Here is a 27,500-nt window from a genome sequence, read left to right on the forward strand (position 1 = left end):
ATATCCAGTTGGTAGTTACAGGTTTGTCCCATCGCTGAAACTCCCATACGGACTCGGGAGATGCCAAGGTCGAGAGCCATGCGTCCTCTGAAACACGACCCTGCCAAGCCTCACTGCTTCTTGACACACTGCTCTCTTTAACCCGGAAGCCAGCCGCACCAATGTGTCGGGGGAATCACCGTTCAGCTTGAGACCGATGTCAGCTTGCAAGTGCCCAGCCCGCCTCAAAGAGTCGCTAGAGCACGATGACACAAGGAAATCCCGGCCGGCCAACCCCTCCCCTAACCCTGCGATGCAGTGCCTTACACTGCTGCGTCCCTCGGGAGGCCCCGTGTTCACATGTTCAAACTCTTTTTCCTCACATGAGATGAAGGAGACAGGCGCCATTTGAAGATTTTCCCGTCAGAGATGAGGCTAAATTATCTATACACTTGGTACATTACAGATGACCTGTATCCACTCCCTAATTAAAGACCCTGTATAGTTCTCTGCTATTTTCTGCTACAGTATGTCTTTCATTTAACTGGCTGACTTTATTTTGTAGGCACTCACAGTATAATAGATTCAGTCTAATGCTAGCACAGGATGACACACACACACAATCACACTCATGAATACCAGATGTATCTATATATATATATATATATATAGATATATATATATATATATATATCGGTGGAAGTAATGGAGACAGAAGCCGTAGCATGCTATGCTTTTTTCTGCTGAGTTGCGGAGCTGAAGAATGACAGAAAACTGAGGGTCAACATTGCTGCTCCTGTCTAACAGCACACTCTAACAACATTGTCAAGCAACACTGTCTAACAGCACTCTCTAACAACACTCTCTCTAACAACACTGTCTAACAACACTGTCTAACAACACTCTCTAACAGCACTCTCTAACAACACTGTCCAACAGCACTCTCTAACAACACAGTTTAATAACAACAGTCTCTAACAGCACTCTCTAACAACACTCTAACAGCACTCTCTAACATCACTGTCTAAGAACACTGTCTAACAACACTCTCTAACAGCACCCTCTAACAACACTGTCCAACAGCACTCTCTAACAACACTGTCTAACAGCACTGTTTAATAACAACAGTCTCTAACAACACTCTCTAACAGCACCTTCTAACAACACTGTCTAACAACACTCACTAACAGCACTCTCTAACAGCACCCTCTAACATCACTCTCTCTAACAACACTGTCTAACAACACTGTCTAACAACACTCTCTAACAACACCCTCTAACAACACTGTCCAACAGCACTCTCTAACAACACTGTCTAACAGCACTGTTTAATAACAACAGTCTCTAACAGCACTCTCTAACAACACTCTAACAGCACCGTCTAACAACACTGTCTAACAACATTCTCTAACAACACTGTCTAACAACACTGTCTAACAGCACTCTCTAACAACAGTGTCTAACAGCACTCTCTAACAACACTGTCTAACAACACTGTATTTAACAACACTCTCTAACAGCACTCTCTAACAACACTGTCTAACAGCACTCTCTAACACTGTCTAACAACACTGTCTAACAGCACTCACTAACAGCACCCTCTAACAACACTGTCTAACAGCACTCTCTAACAACACTCTCTAACAACACTGTCTAACAGCACTCTCTAACACTGTCTAACAACACTGTCTAACAATACTCTCTAACAGCACTCTCTAACAGCACTCTCTAACAACAGTGTCTAACAGCACTCTCTAACAACACTGTCTAACAACACTGTCTTTAACAACACTCTCTAACAGCACTCTCTAACAACAAATCAAATCAAATCAAATTTATTTATATAGCCCTTCGTACATCAGCTGAAATCTCAAAGTGCTGTACAGAAACCCAGCCTAAAACCCCAAACAGCAAGCAATGCATGTGAAAGAAGTACGGTGGCTGGGAAAAACTCCCTAGGAAAAACTCCTGAGAAAGGCCAAAAACCTAGGAAGAAACCTAGAGAGGAACCAGGCTATGAGGGGTGGCCAGTCCTCTTCTGGCTGTGCCGGGTGGATATTATAACAGAACATGGTCAAGATGTTAAAACTAAGAACTGTCTAACACCACTGTCTTTAACACCACTGTCTAACAAGACTGTGTTTAATTTAACAACACTGTCTAACAGCACTCTCTAACAACACCGTCTAACAACAGTCTTTAACAACGCTGTCTAACAGCACTCTCTAACAACACTGCCTAACAACACTGTCTTTATCAACACTTTCTAACAATACTGTCTAACAACACTGTCTTTAATTTAACAACACCGTCTATCAACATCGTCTAACAACACCGTCTAACAACACTGTCTATCAACACTGTCTATCAACACTGTCTATCAACACTGTCTAACAACCCTGTCTTTAACAACACTGTCTAGCAACACTGTCTAACAACCCTGTCTTAACAACACTGTCTTTAACAACACTGTCTAAAAACCCTGTCTTTAACAACCCTGTCTTTAACAATACTGTCTTTAACAACACTGTCTAAAAACCCTGTATTTAACAATACTGTCTTTAACAACACTGTCTAAAAACCCTGTCTTTAACAATGCTGTCTTTAACAACACTGTCTAAAAACCCTGTATTTAACAACACTGTCTAACATCCCTGTCTTTAACAACACTGTCTAACAACACTGTCTAACACCACTGTCTAACAACACTCTCTAACAACACTGAATAACAAAACTTTCTAACAACCCTGTCTAACAACACTCTCTAACAACACTGTCGTTAACAACACTCTCTAACAACACTGTCGTTAACAACACTGTTGTTAACAACACTGTCTAACAACACTGTCTAACAACACTGTCTTTAACAACACTGTCTAACAACCCTGTCTTTAACAACACTGTCTAACAACACTGTCTAAAACCACTGTCTAACAACACTCTCTAACAACACTGAATAACAAAACTTTCTAACAAACCTGTCTAAAAACACTCTCTAACAACACTGTCGTTAACAACACTCTCTAACAACACTGTCGTTAGCAGCAATGTTGGTAACAGCAATGTCGGTAACAGCTCTCTCTAAGAGAATTTTCCACTTTTATTAGTCATTTTTACAGGATTAAAAGATGGTATACACTGTCCAACAAAATGCTTACTTGCAGGTTCCTTTTCAACAATGTAAAAACAAACAGAAATAATACAAGGTAAGAATAGGAACTTAAAGTAAATAGCTCAGTAGAATCATGTCACCCACCACAACTCTGTCACACACACGCACACACACACGCACACACACACACACACACACATATGAAGAAGCACGCACATACACATGCAGAGACAAAGCTATATTAGAAAGGAAAGGATGGATATTGAAAGGCAGTGTGGGGTATTGGGGGGCTGTAGCTCTGGGTCAGGGGGACTGAGTCTGAATACAGATGGGCTTCTGGGCCGGTGGGATTCAGATAAGATGAGGGCACAGGGGTCAGAGGTAGGAGAGAGAGGAGGGAGAGAGAGGGAGAAAGGGATTTGGGCCACACAGAGAGAGCTGGGAGATAAAAACACACCATGTCCAAGTCCGTTCTCTGGGATTTGGAGCTCGCTATAGTTGACTCTTCTGAATCTCTCCCGCCTGGAAAAAAAGTAGCTTTCTGTTCCTCTCTGTTCCTCCCATCCTGGCTCGCAGATGTGGCAGACTGATTTCCATGAGCTCCGTCCTCTCCATATTACTAAATGATGTATAGAAACCTCCCTCTTCCAGCCATATGGAAGTTACACATGTTCTACAGATCTACAGGTCTAGTTCACACCATATTCGTCTTATACCAGCGTTAAAGCTACCCTACCCTAATACAACAACATACACTACAACCTTGTAAATGTGCTACTAGGCCTCTGTTGACCACCCTATCCCTGCTTTACCCCATGCCAGGACCTGTGTCTGTGTGCCAGTGTCTGTGTTTGCCTGAGAGGCAGCTAGAGCCACTGAGCACATTAAAGAGCTGTTTACTCAGCTGAGGCTCCAGCAATCATCCTTTGAAACACACACACACACACACACACACACACACACACACACACACACACACACACACACACACACACACACACACACACACACACACACACACACCATGCTCTAGTCTATGCCAACAGGGTGGGTGGGGGCAGCAAGACATGTATGAAAGGGAGAGAAGGGGGGATCTAATTGTCTTTCTTTCTGCAGCTTATCATATTAATAAGGACAGTGTAACCTTTTCTGATGAACAGTAAACAGTAGCCTCTCCTCACATCAAAGTGGTTGATCTTTTGGGATCTTTCATTTTCATTTCCTTCATTTCCACCACTGACACGCACACGCGCACACGCGCACACGCGCACCCACCCACACGCACACGCACACGCACACACACACACACACACACACACACACACACACACACACACACACACACACACACACACACACACACACTAAGCACACTAAGCACACTAAGCACACTAAGCACACTAAGCACATCAGCCTTACCCACAAGCACAGGCACATACATACAGCATGGTTGCATCTTTCAGGGCTGGCTCTGGTTCTGGTGTTACATTTAGTGACTCCCTCTGTGTGGAATAATAGTGTTTAACATGATTTTTTAATGACTACCTCACCTCATCCCCACACATACAATTATCTCTAAGGTTCCTTTAGTCGAGCAGTACATTTCAAACACAGATTCAACCACAAAGACCAGGGTGGTTTACCAATAACTTGCAAAAAAGGACACCTAGATGTATAAAAATAAATAAAAAAGCAGACATTGAATATCCCTTTGAGCATGGTGAAGTTATAAAATACACTTTAGGTGACGTATCAATACACCCGGTCACTACAAAGATACTGGCGTCCTTCCTAACTCAGTTGCCTGAGAGGAAGGACACAGCAAAGGGATTTCACCATGAGGCCAATGGTGATTTTAAAACCTCTTAAGGATCCGCCCCTTTTTTCAATTATTGCCTAAAATGACATACCCAAATCTAACTTCCTGTTGCTCAGGACCTGAAGCAAGGATATGCATATTCTTGGTACTATTTGAAAGGAAACACTTTGAAGTTTGTGGAAATGTGAAAGGAATGTAGGAGAATATAACACAATAGATCTGGTAAAAGATAATACAAAGAAAAAACCAACCATTCTTTTGTATTTTTTTGTACCATCATCTTTGAAATGCAAGAGAAAGGCCATAATGTATTATTCCAGCCCAGGTGCAATTTAGATTTTAGCCATTAGATGAAAGCAGTGTATGTGCAATTTTTTAGACTGATCCAACAAACCATTGCATTTCTGTTCAAAATGTTGTATCTAGACTGCCCAGATGTGTCTAATTTGTTTATTAATAACTTTTCTTGTTCAAAATTGTGCACTCTCCTCAAACAATAGCACGGTATTATTTCACTGTAATAGCTGTAAATACTGTAAATTGGACAGTGCAGTGAGATTAACAAGAATTTAAGTTTTCTGCCAATATCAGATATGTCTATGTCCTGGGAAATGTTCTTGCTACTTACAACCTCATGCTAATCGCATTAGCCTACGTTAGCTCAACTGTCCCGTGGATGGGACACCGATCCCAAAGAAGTTTTTAAAACAGGAGAAAACTGAGGATGGATCAATAACATTGTAGTTACTCCACAATATGAACATAATTGACAGAGTGAAAAAAGGAAGCCTGTACAGAATTAAAACATTAAAAAACATGCATCCTGTTTGCAACAAGGCATTAAAGTAATACTGCAAATAATGTGGCAAAGCAATTAACTTTTTGTCCGGAATACAAAGTCTTGTGTTGAGCAAATGCAATACAATATATTACTGAGTACCACTCTCCATATTTTCAAGCATAGTGGTGGCTGCATCATGTTCTGGGTATGCTTTTCATAAAAAATTATGGAATTAAGCTAAGCGCAGGCAAAATCCTAGAGGAAAACCTGGTTCAGTCTGCTTTTCACCAGACACTGGGAGATGAATTCACCTTTCATCAGGACAATAACCTAAAACACAAGGCCAAATCTACACGGGAGTTCTTACCAAGAAGACAGTAAATGTTCCTGAGTGGCCGAGTTACTCTTTCGACTTAAATCTTCTTCAAGATCTATGACTAAAAGTTGAGTAAATGTTCAACAATCAATTTGACACAGCTTGAAGAATTTTGAAAAGCTAAATATGTATATGTTATACAATCCAGGTGTGGAAAGTTCGAGGAGACATCCCCAGACAGACTCAGAGCTGTAATCACTGCCAAATGTGATTCTATAAAGTAATGAGTCTGTGGTGTGACTACTTATGTAAGTAAGATATTACTGTATCTAATTTTCAATACATTTGCAAAAATTACTAAAAACATGTTTTGACTTTGTCGTTATGGGGTATTCTGTGTAAATGGCTGAGGTGAAAAACATGAATTTAATACATTTTGAATGCAGGCTGTAGCAACAAAATGTGGAACAAGTATTAATAAATGAATACATTCTGAAGGCACTGAATGTATGTTGGTGGGAAAATGTGTGCATCATTATCTGCAGTTTCTGTCTGTCAGACAGGCAGTGTGTTTGATGTTGTAATTGCAGATAAGCTGCAGAGTGGGGAAAGATACTGACTTGTACAATAAAATGACTGCTCACTCCCAAAGACAACTAAGACTGCAGAGAACGTCCAACTTCAAATAATACACCCTTCACGCATTCATCCAGTCTTCACACTTTCATCCAGTCTGCTTCGAAGGAGAACAGATAGACTGGAAACAAATACAACATGGGAATGTAATTACAAACAGTGTGATCGTGAACATCTAATCATTCAGCTACCTTTGCTTCCCATGTTCAGTACTTTCTCCTCCAAATATAACTGGACTTCAAAGGCAAGACACAGGAAACGAAGAAGCAACTGAGAAAATCGTGTTCCAGGATTTATCTTATGTTACTAAACTCATGAGTCTGTTAATTAATGTGTCATAATGAATAATATCTAATTTCCTGAACCATAGTTACATCAAAGACATGAGCGAGTAAGTTAGTTGTGTCTATTTGGTCTGGCTCAGCTCTAGAACCCTACCCTATGAACCCTGACCTTATCAGACACAAACAGAGCAGCTAGCAGCTAGCCTTGACAAACGTCCATTAGTCTGTGTTTAATGTGGTGACCTTAGCAGTGAGTGACCCTAAAGTTGGACAGGCCAGTCTCTTTGAAGCCTGGTAGTGACACAGCCCTGCTGTTGACTCTATGTGCAGTGACTGAGACACAGTGGGGCAGAGGGAGCAGAGGGACAATAGAACACCATCACTGCTGGCACTAGTTGAAGAAAAGACATTTGACAGGAAACAGAGTAGTACAGTATTCTGTATAAACAATGACAAATACACATCACACAGGGCCAGTGTGACTCGCTCTGTTCTTCTCTCTTTCTCAGAAAGGGCCAACAGGTTTATTGCTGTGTCATGTGATTGTGGGATTACGTGCCAAGGGCTCACCTGTACAGTTGCACCTGCACACACACACTCCCAGGGTCATGTCCTCAGTTGGCACACTCATAGATACCCTACCTATCTGTCTGTCCGTCTGTCTGCAGACTCCGGCCTCTGGTATGGACAATGAGACCACTTTGTCTCCCTTGGCTGACCACTGATTGACAGACAGAGCTATGGGGGCACAGTGTGTTTGTCTAGCTGCTAGCAGGTTACCCTGTGTGGTTAATGAGTGTTGTGAACAGCCTAATGCTCCTGTTTAATTCCTGCTGGCTGGCAGGCTGAGACAGGCAGGTGAGAGAGAGCTGGCAGCAGTCCTGTCTCTCCTGTAGAGTTATCATTAGACAGAGAGAGAGAGCGAGATAAAGAGAGATAAAGAGAGATAGAGAGACATTCTGACATTGATCACTCGTCCTGAGTTAGTCTATATAAACTACAGTGTGGTAGAGAAGGCCAGGCTGGCACCTCAACTATACAGGATCAACCACTCAGTACTGCTGATGGAGCAGTCAAAGGGGGGCCAAGGCACGACAGCGGTATTATAGAATATACACTACCGTTCAAAAGTTTGGGGTCACTTAGAAATGTCCTTGTTTTTGAAAGAAAAGCAAATGTTTTGTCCATTAAAATAACATCAAATTGATCAGAAATACAGTGTAGACATTATAATGTTGTAAATGACTATTGTAGATGGAAACGGCAGATTTTTTATGGAATATCTACATAGGTGTACAGAGGTCCATTATCAGCAACCATCACTCCTGTGTTCCAATGGCACGTTCTGTTAGCTAATCCAAGTTTATAATTTTAAAAGGCTAATTGATCATTAGAAAACCCTTTTGTGATTATGTTAGAACAGCTGAAAACTGTTGTTCTGATTAAAGAAGCAATGAAACTGGCCTTCTTCAGACTAGTTGTGTATCTGGAGCATCAGCATTTGTGAGTTCGATTACAGAGTCTACACTGTATTTCTGATCAATTTTATGTTATTTTAATGGACAAAAAAATGAGCTTTTCTTTTAAAAACAAGGACTTTTGAACAGTAGTGTATATTTATTTCAATATTTTTCTGTATGGCACTTTCTGTTGGATTGATTGGTTGGTTCTTTGATAGATTCATTCATTGATGGGTTGGTTGTTTGATGGATTTATTGATTGGTTGGTTGATTTATTGGTTGATTGGTTGATTTATTGGTTGATTGGTTGGTTTATTGGTTGATTGGTTGGTTTATTGGGTCTTACCTCCCACGGGGTACATCAACATCATCCTTCCTCCAGCGTACGTTGGGCTGGGGGTCTCCCTGCACCTGGCACCTGAACTCTACCCCCTCCTCCTCCAGGACCACCTGATTGATGGGCCGACGCAGGAAGGTGGGACGCTCTGGAGAGACAGAGAGAGAGACAGAGAGAGAGACAGAGAGAGAGACAGAGAGAGAGAGAGACAGACAGACAGACAGACAGACAGACAGACAGACAGACAGACAGACAGACAGACAGACAGACAGAGACACAGACAGACAGAGACACAGACAGACAGAGACACAGACAGAGACACAGACAGAGACAGAGACAGAGCAGTAGTCATAGAGTTTCTCAGTTCAGTATAATGCAACGTTGACTGTTTCAGTGGCTTACTGTATGTAAAGGATTTTGTTTAATAGGTGGGTCATGAGAAAACGTATGTGAAAAACTGTACAACACGTTTGGGAACACTGTCAGGTGTTCATGCTTACCAAACACAGTCAGCTGGGCCGTCTCACTGTCTCTCTCTCCCACCATGTTTGTGCCAACACAGATGAACATTCCAGCATCACTCTTCCTGGTGTTGGAGATCATCAGCTTCCCTCCTCGGATCTGAAGACACAAGGAAACAAGTTGATCTACATACCTCATACGGGCCTATGACCAGGGGTTGGTTAGTAGTTTGTGTCTAGTTAGTAGTACATGGTTAATTAGTAGTACATGGTTAATTAGTAGTACATGGTTAATTAGTAGTACATGGTTAATTAGTATTATGTGGTTAGTTAGTAGTACATGGTTAGTTAGTATTATGTGGTTAGTTAGTAGTACATGGTTAGTTAGTGAGTGAGTGAGTGAGTGAGTGAGTGAGTGAGTGAGTGAGTGAGTGAGTGAGTGAGTTAGTTAGTTAGTAGTACATGGCTGGTTAGTATTAAGTGGTTAGTTAGTAGTACATGGTTAGTTAGTTAGTAGTACATGGTTATTAAGTTTTAAGTGGTTAGTTAGTAGTACATGGTTAGTTAGTATTATGTGGTTAGTTAGTATGTGGTTAGTTAGTAGTATGTGGTTAGTTAGTATTATGTGGCTAGTTAGTATTATGTGGTTAGTTAGTAGTACATGGTTAGTTAATATTAAGTGGTTAGTTAGTAGTACATGGTTAGTTTGTATTATGTGGTTAGTTAGTAGTACATGGTTAGTTTGTATTATGTGGTTAGTTAGTAGTACCTGGTTAGTTTGTATTATGTGGTTAGTTAGTAGTACATGGTTAGTTAATATTAAGTGGTTAGTTAGTAGTACATGGTTAGTTAATATTAAGTGGTTAGTTAGTAGTACATGGTTAGTTAGTATTATGTGGTTAGTTAGTAGTACATGGTTAGTTTGTATTATGTGGTTAGTTAGTAGTACCTGGTTAGTTTGTATTATGTGGTTAGTTAGTAGTACATGGTTAGTTAGTGAGTGAGTGAGTGAGTGAGTGAGTGAGTGAGTGAGTGAGTTAGTTAGTTAGTTAGTTAGTAGTACATGGCTGGTTAGTATTAAGTGGTTAGTTAGTAGTACATGGTTAGTTAGTTAGTAGTACATGGTTAGTAAGTTTTAAGTGGTTAGTTAGTAGTACATGGTTAGTTAGTATTATGTGGTTAGTTAGTATGTGGTTAGTTAGTAGTATGTGGTTAGTTAGTATTAAGTGGTTAGTTAGTAGTACGTGGTTAGTTAGTATTATGTGGTTAGTTAATATTAAGTGGTTAGTTAGTAGTACATGGTTAGTAAGTATTAAGTGGTTAGTTAGTAGTACATGGTTAGTTAGTATTATGTGGTTAGTTAGTATGTGGTTAGTTAGTATTATGTGGTTAGTTAGTATTATGTGGTTAGTTAGTAGTACATGGTTAGTTTGTATTATGTGGTTAGTTAGTAGTACATGGTTAGTTAGTTAGTAGTACATGGATAGTTAGTATTATATGGTTAGTTAGTATTATGCGGTTAGTTAGTAGTACATGGTTAGTTAGTATTAAGTGGTTAGTTAGTAGTACATGGTTAGTTACTATTATGTGGCTAGTTAGTAGTAGTACTTACAGTGATCCTGTCCTCCTTGTCTTCGATGCGTACTTTGTCCTTCTTCCAGTAGGTGGTGGGTTCAGGGTGACCTCTAGGCGGGATACACTCCAGGATGGCCGGCTCCCCCGCTGCCACCACCACGTCTGTAGGGTTTTGTCTGAAGTCATCACGCAGCACTGAGGAGAAAGAGGGAGAAGAGAGAGGGAGGGTGAGCCTGCGGAGAAGGCTCTGCAATGACAAAACACTTTATCTGATCAAATACTTAGGTGTCTCTGTGAATACTTTGCGCAATGACTTGCAATGTCTGTGTATGTGTGTGTGGTGAGTGCATGGGGAGATCAGCCTAATGTGTATTAAACAAATGTTAAATCTCATCTGACTGGTCAAGCACAAGTAGCAGCTGATTGGAGTTAATGGAGGTCCCAGCGGAGGCAGGAGTACAGGCACACACAGAATAACCTGAAGCATGGTGTCACTCACATCACAGAGCTCACAGGAACACACAGAATGCCCTGAAGCATGGTGTCACTCACATCACAGAGCTCACAGGAACACACAGAATAACCTGAAGCATGGTGTCACTCACATCACAGAGCTCACAGGAACACACAGAATGCCCTGAAGCATGGTGTCACTCACATCACAGAGCTCACAGGAACACACAGAATAACCAGAATCATGGTGTCACTCACATCACAGAGCTCACAGGAACACACAGAATAACCTGAAGCATGGTGTCACTCACATCACAGAGCTCACAGGCACACACAGAATAACCTGAAGCATGGTGTCACTCACATCACAGAGCTCACAGGAACACACAGAATAACCTGAAGCATGGTGTCACTCACATCACAGAGCTCACAGGAACACACAGAATAACCTGAAGCATGGTGTCACTCACATCACAGAGCTCACAGGAACACATAGAATAACCTGAAGCATGGTGTCTCTCACATCACAGAGCTCACAGGAACACACAGAATGCCCTGAAGCATGGTGTCACTCACATCACAGAGCTCACAGGAGCACATAGAATGCCCTGAAGCATGGTGTCACTCACATCACAGAGCTCACAGGAGCACATAGAATGCCCTGAAGCATGGTGTCACTCACATCACAGACCTCACAGGAACACACAGAATAACCTGAAGCATGGTGTCACTCACATCACAGAGTTCATAGGAACACACAGAATAACCTGAAGCATGGTGTCACTCACATCACAGAGCTCACAGGAACACATAGAATGACCTGAAGCATGGTGTCACTCACATCACAGAGCTCACAGGAACACACAGAATAACCTGAAGCATGGTGTCACTCACATCACAGAGCTCACAGGAACACATAGAATAACCTGAAGCATGGTGTCACTCACATCACAGAGCTCACAGGAACACATAGAATGACCTGAAGCATGGTGTCACTCACATCACAGAGCTCACAGGAACACACAGAATAACCTGAAGTATGGTGTCACTCACATCACAGAGCTCACAGGGGCGCAGCACTGCTCAGTACCGTGGGCATAGTACACACACACACACACTGACCATGGATGGTCTGGCAAACAATGTTCCCCACTATCTAATCCCTCTCAGGTAGCCATTTCGTCACACCGATCCCCTCTCAGCCTGTCTAGTGTTCTGTCATACACACAGAACAGGCCTGGTCATTATCAACCACACAATGGCTGCACATGTTAACACTTGACAACACACCTCAACCCCCATTAGTTACTAGAGACTACAGCAGTATCAGAGTCTTCTACACTGAGGAACACCTTCCTAATATTGAGTTGCACCCCCACCCCCCTTTCCCCCTCTTTTGCCCTCAGAACAGACTCAAATCATTAGGGAATGTACTCTACAAGGTGTCGAAACAGTTCACCAGGGATGCTGGCCCATGTTGACTCCAATGCTTCCCACAGTTGTGTCAAGTTGACTGGATGTCCTTCGGGTGGTGGACCATTCTTGATACACAAGGGAATCTGTTGAGCATGAAAAACCCAGCAGTTTTGCAGTTCTTGACACAAGCCAGTACAGCTGGCACCTACTACCATACCCCATTCAAAGGCACTTCAAAATGTTGTGTTGCCCAATAAGGGATCATAGCTTTCACCTGGATTCACCTGGTCATTCTATGTCATGGAAAGATCAATGTTTTGTACACTCAGTGTATGTTAGCAAATGTCCTTGTGCTCTGCAGTGTTACAGAAAACACTGAACCACTTAACAGATATAAAGAGCTGCTTCACAGAGAAAAGATTACCTTAAGAGCTCAGGCTGCTTGTTAAAGCCACAAACTGGGGATCATTCTAGAACATGCTGGGCGCACTCAAGCTGACATTTTCCTGCTTAACCCAAACCAAATCTACAGAATTCCAAATGAGGAATTCCGTCATGTCGGGAGGTGATTCCAGCCGGTATCTGGGGACATGTGTGATGGATAAAAGAAGAAGAAGGGGATGTTTGAGGAGCGCTAAATTAAGGGCAGCGCCACAGGTTCTGTGCAAATTCCCTGTGGCGCTTGCCTGCACACACACACACACACACACACACACACACACACACACACACACACACACACACACACACACACACACACACACACACACACACACACACACATACACACACACACACACACACACACACACACACACACACACACACACACATACACACACACAGGGAAAAGGGGTTGGATTAGACTGGTATAATAGGTCCCAGTGCGCTCCTCTCCTCTCCTGTCCTGTCCTGTCCTGTCCTGTCCTCTCCTCTCCTCTCCTCTCCTCTCCTCTCCTCTCCTCTCCTCTCCTCTCCTCTCCTCTCCTCTCCTCTCCTCTCCTCTCCTCTCCTCTCCTCTCCTCTCCTCTCCTCTCCTCTCCCGTCCTCTCCCATCCTCTCCTCTACAAGGCCCACTACACCATTGTCTGTTTATTTATTTATTTAGGAAGGGAGGGAGGGAGGGAAGAGGGGGGGGGAAAAAAAGCTTTCAACTCAATTTTCCAGGGTATGGAAACGGGGTACATAGGGGGACTTTTGTGTGACACGAATTCAAATGAAATCCTCTCAGTCTGGGAGGAGAGAGTACACAAAGAGAGCTGCTCTCTCTGGTTGGAGGGAGTGAGGGAGAGGGAGCAAGGGAGACGGATTGAGAGAGAGAAGGATTGGGAAAGAGATATAGAGCAGTGGCTACGGTGGGGGTCCCTCCTATTGTTGGTCCAGCTAGGATGCAGCACTCTGCACTAAAGAGCTGCTGTAATTAGCCAGCCCCAGAGAGACAGACAGACAGAGAGACAGAGAGACAGAGAGACAGAGAGACAGAGAGACAGACAGACAGACAGACAGACAGACAGACAGACAGACAGACAGACAGACAGACAGACAGACAGACAGACAGACAGACAGACAGACAGACAGACAGACAGACAGACAGACAGACAGACAGACAGACAGGAGCCTCAGCCTGCCTGGTTCCTCTGTTCCATCACAAACAGAGACCTACAGTCTGAACTCATACCACCGGGATGTTCTGGTATTTGTGTTTGTGTTCCTTTATTTATTTTATTGAATGTGGCGGCCAAGGGCTTTTTGTCCAGACATTGAAACAAGATCTACTAGACAAAGTGTATGTTATATTATGTGTGTGTTTGTACACATGTTCTACAGTATTGCAGAAGCTACCAAGCCCCTCCCCCTATACAAACAAACCAACACACCCCTGCAAACAGACACACTTCCAAACACTGAGCTCCCAACATCTACAAGCATTCAAACAGATGATGTGTATTCAGGGGAGAGGATTATGTTCTGTGTGTTGGTTCTGGGTTCTGTAATAACAACACAATGCTTTGAACAGATGCATGTACAAGAAACGAGCAGGGAAAACACACCCACATTCAAATCCTGACCTTCAATCCTGATTGGATACAACCTGTACCAAATAAAAAGAACGTTCAAAGCATCTTTCTAGGATTTCTGCTTACATGATGATTACCACTGACCACCTTTGCTCGACTACCGATTAGCAGTACATTTCTTGAATGTGTGTGCAGTTTGTGAAAGTGTGTGGTTTTTGTGTGTGTTTGCTGTGTGTGTGTGTGTGTGTGTGTGTGTGTGTGTGTGTGTGTGTGTGTGTGTGTGTGTGTGTGTGTGTGTGTGTGTGTGTGTGTGTGTGTGTGTGTGTGTGTGGGTGCGTGCGTGTGTGTGTGCGTGTGTGTGTGTGTGTCTGGTATGATCTGTGTATATACAGGTTCTGAACTCTTGCTCTAACTCCAGGGCTTACGGGCACGGAGGCCCATATCGTCGGGCAGACATCAGACGTAATTGCATTTCTATCCCCCTGATAACCCCAGCTCTTCCCCCTCCAAAAACACCTCACCTCCCATGGAGGTAGAATGCCCAAATTCCTGCCAGTGTGCTTACTGGTGATTAATATTACATATTTATATATGCATACCCTTCTGCCTGCAAAGGCTACATCTGTCAGTCAGGCTGCAGGCTATACAAACACATATCAGAAAAATATGAATCCGCCCTCGGCAGACACATTTATTTATTTCTCCAACTACCTAAGGAGGCAGCAGGAGAGGGGTGGGTGGAGGGTAGCAGCAGAAGGGGGTAAAGCACAGTAAATTGGCAGCTCTGCACCTGGCGCTGCGGCAACTTTCAAACTTAAAGGGGAAAGAGTCAAGTTGCAACTTGCACGGTGGGACAGCGGTGGAGCTGGGAAGAGAGACTGTGGAACAGTGGTGGAGTGGGGAAGAGAGACTGTGGAACAGTGGTGGAGTGGGGAAGAGAGACTGTGGAACAGTGGTGGAGTGGGGAAGAGAGACTGTGGAACAGTGGTGGAGTGGGGAAGAGAGACTGTGGAACAGTGGTGGAGTGGGGAAGAGAGACTGTGGAACAGTGGTGGAGTGGGGAAGAGAGACTGTGGAACAGTGGTGGAGTGGGGAAGAGAGACTGTGGAACAGTGGTGGAGTGGGGAAGAGAGACTGTGGAACAGTGGTGGAGTGGGGAAGAGAGACTGTGGAACAGTGGTGGAGTGGGGAAGAGAGACTGTGGAACAGTGGTGGAGTGGGGAAGAGAGACTGTGGAACAGTGGTGGAGTGGGGAAGAGAGACTGTGGAACAGTGGTGGAGTGGGGAAGAGAGACTGTAGAACAGTGGTGGAGTGGGGAAGAGAGACTGTGGAACAGTGGTGGAGTGGGGAAGAGAGACTGTGGAACAGTGGTGGAGTGGGGAAGAGAGACTGTGGAACAGTGGTGGAGTGGGGAAGAGAGACTGTGGAACAGTGGTGGAGTGGGGAAGAGAGACTGTGGAACAGTGGTGGAGTGGGGAAGAGAGACTGTGGAACAGTGGTGGAGTGGGGAAGAGAGACTGTGGAACAGTGGTGGAGTGGGGAAGAGAGACTGTGGAACAGTGGTGGAGTGGGGAAGAGAGACTGTGGAACAGAGGTGGAGTGGGGAAGAGAGACTGTGGAACAGTGGTGGAGTGGGGAAGAGAGACTGTGGAACAGTGGTGGAGTGGGGAAGAGAGACTGTGGAACAGTGGTGGAGTGGGGAAGAGAGACTGTGGAACAGCGGTGGAGTGGGGAAGAGAGACTGTGGAACAGTGGTGGAGTGGGGAAGAGAGACTGTGGAACAGTGGTGGAGTGGGGAAGAGAGACTGTAGAACAGTGGTGGAGTGGGGAAGAGAGACTGTGGAACAGTGGTGGAGTGGGGAAGAGAGACTGTGGAACAGTGGTGGAGTGGGGAAGAGAGACTGTAGAACAGTGGTGGAGTGGGGAAGAGAGACTGTGGAACAGTGGTGGAGTGGGGAAGAGAGACTGTGGAACAGTGGTGGAGTGGGGAAGAGAGACTGTGGAACAGTGGTGGAGTGGGGAAGAGAGACTGTGGAACAGAGGTGGAGTGGGGAAGAGAGACTGTGGAACAGTGGTGGAGTGGGGAAGAGAGACTGTGGAACAGTGGTGGAGTGGGGAAGAGAGACTGTGGAACAGTGGTGGAGTGGGGAAGAGAGACTGTGGAACAGTGGTGGAGTGGGGAAGAGAGACTGTGGAACAGTGGTGGAGTGGGGAAGAGAGACTGTAGAACAGTGGTGGAGTGGGGAAGAGAGACTGTGGAACAGTGGTGGAGTGGGGAAGAGAGACTATGGAACAGTGGTGGAGTGGGGAAGAGAGACTGTAGAACAGTGGTGGAGTGGGGAAGAGAGACTGTGGAACAGTGGTGGAGTGGGGAAGAGAGACTGTGGAACAGTGGTGGAGTGGGGAAGAGAGACTGTGGAACAGTGGTGGAGTGGGGAAGAGAGACTGAGGAACAGTGGTGGAGTGGGGAAGAGAGACTGTGGAACCATTAGTCCACCTCTAGTAACTCTGTGTTCTCACTCCTAGTCTACCTCTAGTAACTGTGTTCTCACTCCTAGTCTACCTCTAGTAACTGTGTTCTCACTCCTAGTCCACCTCTAGTAACTGTGTTCTCACTCCTAGTCCACCTCTAGTAACTGTGTTCTCAATCCTAGTCCACCTCTAGTAACTGTGTTCTCACTCCAAGTCCACCTCTAGTAACTGTGTTCTCACTCCTAGTGTACCTCTAGTAACTCTGTGTTCTCACTCCTAGTCTACCTCTAGTAACTGTGTTCTCACTCCTAGTCCACCTCTAGTAACTGTGTTCTCACTCCAAGTCCACCTCTAGTAACTGTGTTCTCACTCCTAGTCCACCTCTAGTAACTCTGTGTTCTCACTCCTAGTCTACCTCTAGTAACTGTGTTCTCACTCCTAGTCTACCTCTAGTAACTGTGTTCTCACTCCTAGTCCACCTCTAGTAACTGTGTTCTCACTCCTAGTCCACCTCTAGTAACTGTGTTCTCAAACCTAGTCCACCTCTAGTAACTGTGTTCTCACTCCAAGTCCACCTCTAGTAACTGTGTTCTCACTCCTAGTCTACCTCTAGTAACTCTGTGTTCTCACTCCTAGTCTACCTCTAGTAACTGTGTTCTCACTCCTAGTCCACCTCTAGTAACTGTGTTCTCACTCCTAGTCCACCTCTAGTAACTGTGTTCTCACTCCAAGTCCACCTCTAGTAACTGTGTTCTCACTCCTAGTCCACCTCTAGTAACTCTGTGTTCTCACTCCTAGTCTACCTCTAGTAACTGTGTTCTTACTCCAAGTCCAACTCTAGTAACTGTGTTCTCCCTCCTAGTCCACCTCTAGTAACTGTGTTCTCCCTCCTAGTCCACCTCTAGTAACTGTGTTCTCACTCCTAGTCCACCTCTAGTAACTCTGTGTTCTCACTCCTAGTCTACCTGTAGTAACTGTGTTCTCATTCCTAGTCCACCTCTAGTAACTGTGTTCTCACTGCTAGTCCACCTCTAGTAACTCTGTGCATAATTAGCATAATTACAGAGTGATGGGTGGAGACAGACACAGAGATGGGTGTAGAGGCAGATTCTGTGCACCCTTTCCTACAAGCCAGAATATTAGTCACTGGAGTATGACACACGATGTCTTGCAAGATGAGTGGGGAGCCTTGACTGGGCCATCCAGCAAGCATACTGTGTTTGCCGCTGTTTCACTAAGGCTGTGCACTCAGGCTCTCTGTCACAATGCTACAGGTTGGTGTCTAAACCTTCTACCTCCTGTTGTATATGACTACACTACCATGCACACACACACACACACACACACACACACACACACACACACACACACACACACACACACACACACACACACACACACACACACAAACACAAAAAAAACACAAACACTCACACACTCACACAAGCATAAACACACACACTGAACTGTACACATCCTCTCTTAAAGCCACAGGGCATCCATCTGAATTACTCATGTGAGAGATTTATTTGTTATTACATTTCTTTCCTATCAAATGCAGCAAAGGGCTCCCTCTCCCTGCATACATTTCCAGACAGGTCAGGGCTGAGAAATACACAGGGATCACAGCACTGCTGTTCAGACCTGGAGCCATTCCACTCTACAGCACCACCATCCAGCCCCACCACTACCACCTCCTATTCACACACTGATAGGAGAAAACACTGCACACATACCTTTCCTGGAGTGTATTTTAATAGCTAGCTCTGAGCTATGATAGCAGCATTTCATTCAGTGCTTTTTCTGCTCTATCCATCCAGAGTGCTATTACAATGCCACTATGTGCCTTTAGACAAGAGAGGCAATATATCTGTCACTTTACACTAAAAATACTAGAGCTATCTGTGGAGTCATATTAGTGTTTTGTATTACTGGCTGTAGACGCTGAAGGCTGCAGTATAATGTAGTGCAGGGTGCAGCGTGGTGTAGAGAAAGGGCCTCCATTTGTCTCAGCGGCAGATCTCTGTGTAACTCCAGACAGCTCATTGGGCCAGCTGGCTAGTGGTAACCTCTTCCCCCTATCCAGATGCAGAAATTACCCCCTCATATCCCTCTATGGGGTCAGAGGTCAGCACAGAGAAACAGTTGCACAAATATGGCCGGTCTGTCTGGTGACAGGCCTCCTCCTCTATCGTCCTCCTCCACCCCCCCCCACCCCCCACCCCCACACCACTCCACCCCCTCCTCCCCCTATGGATATTATCCCCCCACACTCCCTCAACGTTCGCTTAGCTTACCTGCTGCTCCCCTTAGGGACAGCCTCCCCCCACTGACTTTTACTCTGCCCCCACCCCAATGACATGCATCACTGTTACAGTTGTTAATATGTATATTATTATTTGTATTGTTTTAACTTTTTAAGGTATAGGGGGCAGTATTTTCATTTTCGGATGAAAAGCGTGCCCAGAGTAAACTGCCTAATACTCGAGCCCAGAGTCAAATATTTGCATATTATTAGTAGATTTGGATAGAAAACACTCTGAAGTTTCTAAAACTGTTTGAATGATGTCTGTGAGTATAACAGAACTCATATGGCAGGAAAAAACCTGAGAAAAATCCAACCAGGAAGTGGGAAATCTGAGAATTGTAGTACTTCTTTTGAATCCCTATCGAAACTACAGTGTCTGTGGGGTCACGTTGCACTTCCTAAGGATTCCATTAGCTGTCAACAGCCTTTAGAAATGTGTTTCATCCTTCTGTTACTGGGCAGAAAATAGGCGCTCAGTCAATGAGTGGACTGCCTGGGACCAGTGAGTTGTTTACTGCGCGGGCACGTTTGGCATGCCGCTCCTTCTTTTTTCTTCTGTAATGAATACGCTATTGTCCGGTTGGAATAATATCGACGTTTTATGTTAAAAAGACCCTAAGGATTGATTGTAAACAACGTTTGACATGTTTCTACGAATGGTAATGGAACTACTGCTGCTCCCCCTATGGTGATTCCCCCCAACCCCCCCAACAGTCTTTACTCTGACTGCTGCTCCCCCTATGGTGATTCCCCCCAACCCCCCCAACAGTCTTTACTCTGACTGCTGCTCCCCCTATGGTGATTCCCCCCAACACCCTCAACAGTCTTTACTCTGACTGCTGCTACCTCTATGGTGATTCCCCCCCAACCCCCCCAACAGTCTTTACTCTGACTGCTGCTCCCCCTATGGTGATTCCCCCCAAACCCCCCAACAGTCTTTACTCTGACTGCTGCTCCCACTATGGTGATTCCCCCCCAACCCCCTTAACAGTCTTTACTCTGACTGCTGCTCCCCCTATGGTGATTCCCCCCAACCCCCCCAACAGTCTTTACTCTGACTGCTACTCCCCCTATGGTGATTCCCCCCAACCCCCCCAACAGTCTTTACTCTGACTGCTGCTCCCACTATGGTGATTCCCCCCCAACCCCCTCAACAGTCTTTACTCTGACTGCTGCTTCCACTATGGTGATTTCCCCCCAACCCCCTTAATAGTCTTTACTCTGACTGCTGCTCCCCCTATGGTGATTCCCCCCCAACCCCCCCAACAGTCTTTACTCTGCCTCCACCTCAATAGACATGTATTTATTCATCACTGCTACAGTTGTGATAATGTATATAGTGATATTTCTATTTCTATTGTTGTTTTGTTTTTACTACCATGTTCATTGTTTTATTTCATTTGTCCTGCATGTTGGAGCCTAAGATCTTCACTGTACCCTGCAATCACACCTGCAACCCTGTTCATGTGACTATTAAACACTGTGAATGTGACTATTAAACACTGTGAATGTGTCTATTAAACACTGTGAATGTGTCTAATAAACACTGTGAATGTGTCTATTAAACACTGTGAATGTAACTATTAAACACTGTGAATGTGTCTATTAAACACTGTGAATGTGTCTATTAAACACTGTGAATGTGTCTATTAAACACTGTGAATGTGTCTATTAAACACTGTGAATGTGACTATTAAACACTGTGAATCTCTGAATCTCTTTTCTCTCTCAACATCTATCTTTCCCCATCCTTCTTCTCCTCTCTCTCTCCTCCATTTCCTTTTCTCTCTTCCTCTCTCCCTCCCATTCCTCTACCTGTTTCTATGGTCTACCTATATAGATGGATGCATTATGCAGCTCATCCTATCATGTAATTCACCCCATGTCCTCCTATCTGCAGATGACCAGCCAGGGTGTCCTAAATAAACCTGTCAGCCCACCAGATAAGACCCAGGAAATATGGAAATCATATCATATGGAGTGTTGTGATATGGTGCTGGAGAAAACAGGTTGTGATATGACAATGATATGTACATCTTTTAATGGGGTTATAGCCAGGGATGATATGTACATATTTTAATGGGGTTATAAACAGGGATGGAGAGAGAGATAAGGCAAGTGTGGTGAAAGGTGGAGTGAAGAGAGGGAGGGTAGAGGAAGAGGGTAGAGGAGGAGGAGAAGGAGGGGAGAAGGGTAGAGGCTAGAGGGGGAGGGTAGAGGAAGAGGGTAGAGGAGGAGGGTAGAGGAGGAGAAGGAGGGGGAGGAGGGTAGAGGAGGAGAAGGAGGGGGAGGAAGAGGAGGGTAAAGGAGGAGGAGGAGAAGGAGGGGAGGAGGAGGGTAGAGGAGGAGAAGGAGGGGGAGGATGAGGAGGGTAGAGGAGAAGGAGGAGGGTAGAGGAGGAGGAGGATGGGGAGGAGGAGGAGGGAACAGGAGAAGGAGGGGAAGGAGGATGAGGAGGGTAGAAGAGGAGGCAGATGGGGAGGATGAGGAGGGAACAGGAGAAGGGTAAAGGAGGAAGAGGAGGGTGGTGTAGGAGGAGGGTAGAGGAGGAGGAGGGTAGAGGGTAGAGGAGGAGGAGGGTAGAGGGTAGAGGAGGAGGAGGGTAGAGGAGGGTAGAGGAGGAGGAGGGTAAAGGGTAGAGGAGGAGGAGGGTAGAGGGTAGAGGGTAGAGGAGGAGGAGGGTAGAGGGTAGAGGAGGAGGAGGGTAGAGGGTAGAGGAGGAGGAGGGTAAAGGAGGGTAGAGGAGGAGGAGGGTAGAGGGTAGAGGAGGAGGAGGGTAGAGGAGGGTAGAGGGTAGAGGAGGAGGAGGGTAGAGGGTAGAGGAGGAGGAGGGTAGAGGGTAGAGGAGGAAGAGGGTAGAGGGTAGAGGGTAGAGGAGGAGGAGGGTAGAGGGTAGAGGAGGAGGAAGACAACACAACAGGAGATGATGAGAGGAGGAACAAGGCAGAAGGTCAAACATTAGAGAGAGAGGAGACAGAGGGTGTCAATTAACTAGTGGAGGGGGAGGTGGCACATTCCATCACACTCTGCCCCATGCTGTGAGGGTGTCCCTGCATCTGTACACAGGGTCTAAACAAACACTCATTAACACAGTCCTCCTTCAAAGATCATTTTTCACCCAGCAGTCCTAATTTGGCTTAATGAGGCCCCCGCTGGCCAGCACCGTAATGGCAGAAGACAGAAAGTACCAGGCAGGGTATTCTACTGGACACCCATACTATGGAATACAGTGTGATGGAAAAACAAAATAATGAACTATTTAATGAACCTATCCCCTCTTACCACCCCCCATCCTTCCAACGTACAATCCCCAAATTCAATTTAGGCTATTCCATGCTTTATGGTAATGTATGGCTCATTAAAATGTTAGTTAAAAACTCATTAAAATTCACTTGGAGAAGTAATGGCTTCATTACAGTAATATGCTGAAAAGCAAAGAAAAAGACAGGAAGAACAAAGAGAAGAAAGAGAGAAAGAGAACGACAGCTTTCTAATCACTTAATTGTGACTAAAATGGAATACATTTGCATAATAAATAGCGATGAGCCGCTACATTTTTTCTCTCTTCACAGCGCTCTATAATTAACAAGCACTACAATTAAAGATGCATCTATTTCCCCGAAATTGTATCTTTTGGTGGCCACTTCAGTTTTCACTGTGTTGCATCTCCCTCTGCCTGCCTGTTTTGCAGTGTTTGTGCGGCGGCTGCCAGATGTGCAGAGCGTGCGGTAACTGGAGCTGGCTGATAGAGAGGAACAATGTGCCCATGGCCCTTTCTGCCTGGCCTGATAAGGGATAGGGCTGGGTTGTGCTGATGCTCGCCTCCCGCTCAGCCCTGAATGGACACTTTAGAGCCGGAAGGAAGGAGGGGGAAAGACGCAGAGGAGATTTCCTGCCAATTCCACCACACAGACTGAAAGACAGACAGACTGACAGACTGACCGAGATGCATCCAAGTATACTGAGTGACTGAGTAGATGAATGTGCCTTGTAGGACTGGGAGAGAAGAGGAGAGGAGAGGAGAGGAGAGGATAGGAGAGGAGAGGAGGAGAGGAGAGGAGAGGAGAGGAGAGGAGAGGGGAGGGGGAGGAGAGGAGAGGAGAGGAGAGGAGAGGAGAGGAGAGGAGAGGAGAGGAGAGGAGAGGAGAGGAGAGGAGAGGAGAGGAGAGGATTTGGGGCAATGCTGTCTAATGAGGAAGGATGTGGCATGGCAGGGCCAGCTGTTGGTTGATAATAAGACATGTTGAGAGGTGAACATTATGCTTTGAGTAAAAACACTTGGTAAACAGGCACTACTACTCCATGAGCAGCTGGGAAATCCTGCCTTATTGAGTCTACTAGAGAAAGTGGCAACATTGATTCCCATCCAGATGTATACAGATAAAAGAGCTCATCATTTGAGCTGCTCAGGGCCATTAAAATCACTGTCTGACTCAGAATGTGTATTCATTTTGTTCAACGGATTGGAGTGGCTCGACCTGAGCAGTCGATGGAAATAACATCTTTCCTAGAAATGCCACATGAAGGAGTTCTGAGATTGTGCATTGGAGGAAGCTGTGATGCCTGTTGGGGATAATAACTCATAGGGTACTGAATTTAATTGAGGCCTACTTGTTCTGCTAGTTCAGCTGTCCAGCCTCTCTCTGATCAAGAGAAATCATATAGAAAGCCACTCAGATCAGACATAGTCCCGTAATCTACAGATCAGCATAGTCCCGTAATCTACAGATCAAACAAAGTCCCGCAATCTACAGATCAGACATAGTCCCGTAATTTACAGATCAAACATAGTCCTGTAATCTACAGATCAGACATAGTCCCGTAATCTACAGATCAGACATAGTCCCATAATCTACAGATCAGACATAGTCCCATAATCTACAGATCAGACATAGTCCCGTAATCTACAGATCAGACTAGCTATTTACCTGAAACACTTCAACACACTCTAATGGTCCAATGAAACCATACTGTAACATGGAAAACAGAACACAACCATTTAATCCTACAGGCCAACAACCAGATATGTGTGTTTTTTTGATGACATGATCTTTCAGTAATGACACTCTAGATGTGGTATACACATTCCAAAAGAGACAGATATTTGACAATATCAGCATTTTTCAAAACGCACACATATTGGTTCTTCATTGAATGTGTTCAGTTGTTACTTAAAAACGTCACAACAGCATATAGTCTGGGCATATCGGGAGATGCATTGCCCCATGGGTAATCTCCTCAGCCGAAGAGAGAGCAAGAAAGAGTGGAAAAAGAGGAGTTTTCTCCCCTGCTCTCCATTCCTCAGAAGACTCCTTCCTTCCATCAGAATACTACCACACAGCATTCTGGTTAGTCTGTCTCAGAGCAGAGGCCACATCTAGACCCATCGTTGGGACAGTCTTGGAAACCCGTTGGCCATGGGCAGAATTACTGCATTACTACTCTGTGCCTTACAGGATCTAAATGTAGCCCTGGACCCTGCTGGCCCCTGGTCCTGAACCCTGCTGGCCCCCGGTCCTGGACCCTGCTGGCCCCCGGTCCTGGACCCTGCTGGCCCCTGGTCCTGAACCCTGCTGGCCCCCGGTCCTGGACCCTGCTGACCCCTGGTCCTGGACCCTGCTGGCCCCCGGTCCTGGACCCTGCTGGCCCCTGGTCCTGGACCCTGCTGGCCCCTAGTCCTGGACCCTGCTGGCCCCTAGTCCTGGACCCTGCTGGCCCCTAGTCCATGACCCTGCTGGCCCCTGGTCCTGGAACCTGCTGGCCCCCGGTCCTGGACCCTGCTGGCCCCTGGTCCTGGACCCTGCTGGCCCCTAGTCCTGGACCCTGCTGGCAGCCATGTCACTTTGGATCAGTGCTGCCTGACATATTGGAGAGGGAGGCTGATGCAAAGGCCCCTCATTAACTGTGTCCCTCCAGTCTGTGGTAAGGGTTAACATTAAAACAGCCAGGAGGCCAAGGACTGGGAAGCCAGAGAGATTTCAGATACATTCACTATAGGAGTTCTCTTCATTTTTCAGTGGAAGTATTGAGCTTAAAACATGGCCACTATTTTTGACTCTCCTCACCCCATTCTGTTTACACCTCTGTCATGCAGTGATCACATCTCATCACTCTCCATCCCTCTATCGCTCTCACAGATCCTGCCATAGTTAACTGCCCCCAACAGTGTTCTCCAGTAGCCCCTCTGGTAGAAGTGATGCTAGGTGACACAGCTCCAGCTGGGCTTGAGAATGACCTGCTACTGTCACAAACAACACCTAGGTACTTGCTGGACTAGTAACACTAGAATCTCAGCAATGCAAGGACAGTCTGGAGAAAATTATGCAGTCTTAGACTGAATGTGTGTGTGTGCTGTGCTTGGTGGTTATCCATAGTGTCAGTTTCCTTGCCCCAGTCTATTTGTGCTGTGTTCTGGGCTAATGACATTGAGGAGGTGACCTTAGAGGGGAAAAGTAATCCCCAGGATGCTGTGGCTGACTGACTGCCTGACTGACTGCTGCAGTGTGTCCAGAGAAGAGATGGATACCCTGAGAGCCCCACACACACTGTAAACCTGTACATGCGCGCACACACACACACACACACACACACACACACACACACACACACACACACACACACACACACACACACACACACACACACACACACACACACACACACACACACACACACACATAGACACACAATTCGACTGTTCAATAGCTCTCTCTCCTAGCGTGTCCCTCTTACACTCCTATCTCCTGTAAAAATGACCCCCTCCCCTAACAGAGCGACTCCGCAGACTCAACTCCATGTGAATCTTTATATAATCTTTAATAGCGTCCTTCTATTTTCCTTCACGCCTGCCTATTTGCAGCAGATCCTTCCCTGTCTGTTTTATGGGCCGGGCCTGTAATTCAGTAATTGCATTGGCAGTAACGGCAGGCTGAGAGTCTGAGAGGCGTTGGGAGCTTGTAAAATATGTCACTCCTCGGCGGCAGCCCTCTTTTAATTAAGCTCTCTGCTGGAGATGAGCATTTTGTCTAGCGTGCTCTGATGAGTCCTTTACACTGGGGCTACACAACACACTGCACTGCAGAATACAGAGGTAGGGAGGGAGGGAGGGAGGTGCTTCCACCTGCTATAGATACCCACCGACTGTACTGAACCTCCCTCCCTCATCTCTGAGTCTATCACTATCTCTGACCACTATCTCTGTGTCTATCACTATCCCTGACCACTATCTCTGTGTCTATCACTATCCCTGACCACTATCTCTGAGTCTATCACTATCCCTGCCCACGATATCTGTGTCTATCACTATCCCTGCCCACTATCTCTGTGTCTATCACTATCCCTGACCACTATCTCTGTGTCTATCACTATCCCTGCCCACTATCTCTGTGTCTATCACTATCCCTGACCACTATCCCTGCCAAAAGCACATCAGTATTCTCTACACCATAACATCACCATGTTACATACTGTACATGCACTCAGGGGACAGTTTATTAGGTACGCCACCTCGTTCATGAAAATGGTTGGCTCCTAGAGACCAGGGGCCAGCATGCTTCTCACGCATGACAGTGTGAAAACAGCTCGTTGATGAGAGGTCCAAGGAGAATGATAAGAATTCAGTCCTGTGGGTGAAAACAGCTCGTTGATGAGAGGTACAAGGAGAACGATAAGAATTCAGTCCTGTGGGTGAAAACAGCTCGTTGATGAGAGGTCCAAGGAGAATGATAAGAATTCAGTGCTGTGGGTGAAAACAGCTCGTTGATGAGAGGTCCAAGGAGAACGATAAGAATTCAGTCCTGTGTCGTCATGTGTGCACTGGTTCAGATGCAGAACCTGCACCATATGCACCACTGCATATTGACACACACACACACACACACACACACACACACACACACACACACACACACACACACACACACACACACACACACACACACACACACACACACACACACACACACAGACAAACAAGACCTGGGTATTGTAATGTTGAATATTACATTCTGTTGTTGTAGACATGCTTATAGTCATTCCTGCTTTGGCTCCTTTGTGTGTTGTGTTATTGATGG

General features: G+C 45.4%; 1 protein-coding gene across 5 annotated transcripts in view; it reads right to left on the reverse strand.

The window, feature by feature from the left end:
* Window positions 1–27,500, reverse strand: part of robo2 (roundabout, axon guidance receptor, homolog 2 (Drosophila)) — a 555,672-nt gene that overhangs the window by 102,490 nt on the left and 425,682 nt on the right. For all 5 annotated transcript variants that reach the window (XM_029715771.1, XM_029715772.1, XM_029715774.1 and 2 more), the window contains exons 3-5: window positions 10,798–10,955; window positions 9,225–9,345; window positions 8,734–8,872 (exon numbers count right to left, since the gene is read on the reverse strand). In XM_029715771.1, coding sequence (XP_029571631.1) covers window positions 8,734–8,872; window positions 9,225–9,345; window positions 10,798–10,955 — 418 coding nt within the window. The remainder of the gene's footprint in view (window positions 1–8,733; window positions 8,873–9,224; window positions 9,346–10,797; window positions 10,956–27,500) is intronic.

The sequence above is a fragment of the Salmo trutta genome, chromosome 26 (genome assembly GCF_901001165.1).
Source record: "Salmo trutta chromosome 26, fSalTru1.1, whole genome shotgun sequence".
Lineage (NCBI taxonomy): Eukaryota > Metazoa > Chordata > Actinopteri > Salmoniformes > Salmonidae > Salmo > Salmo trutta.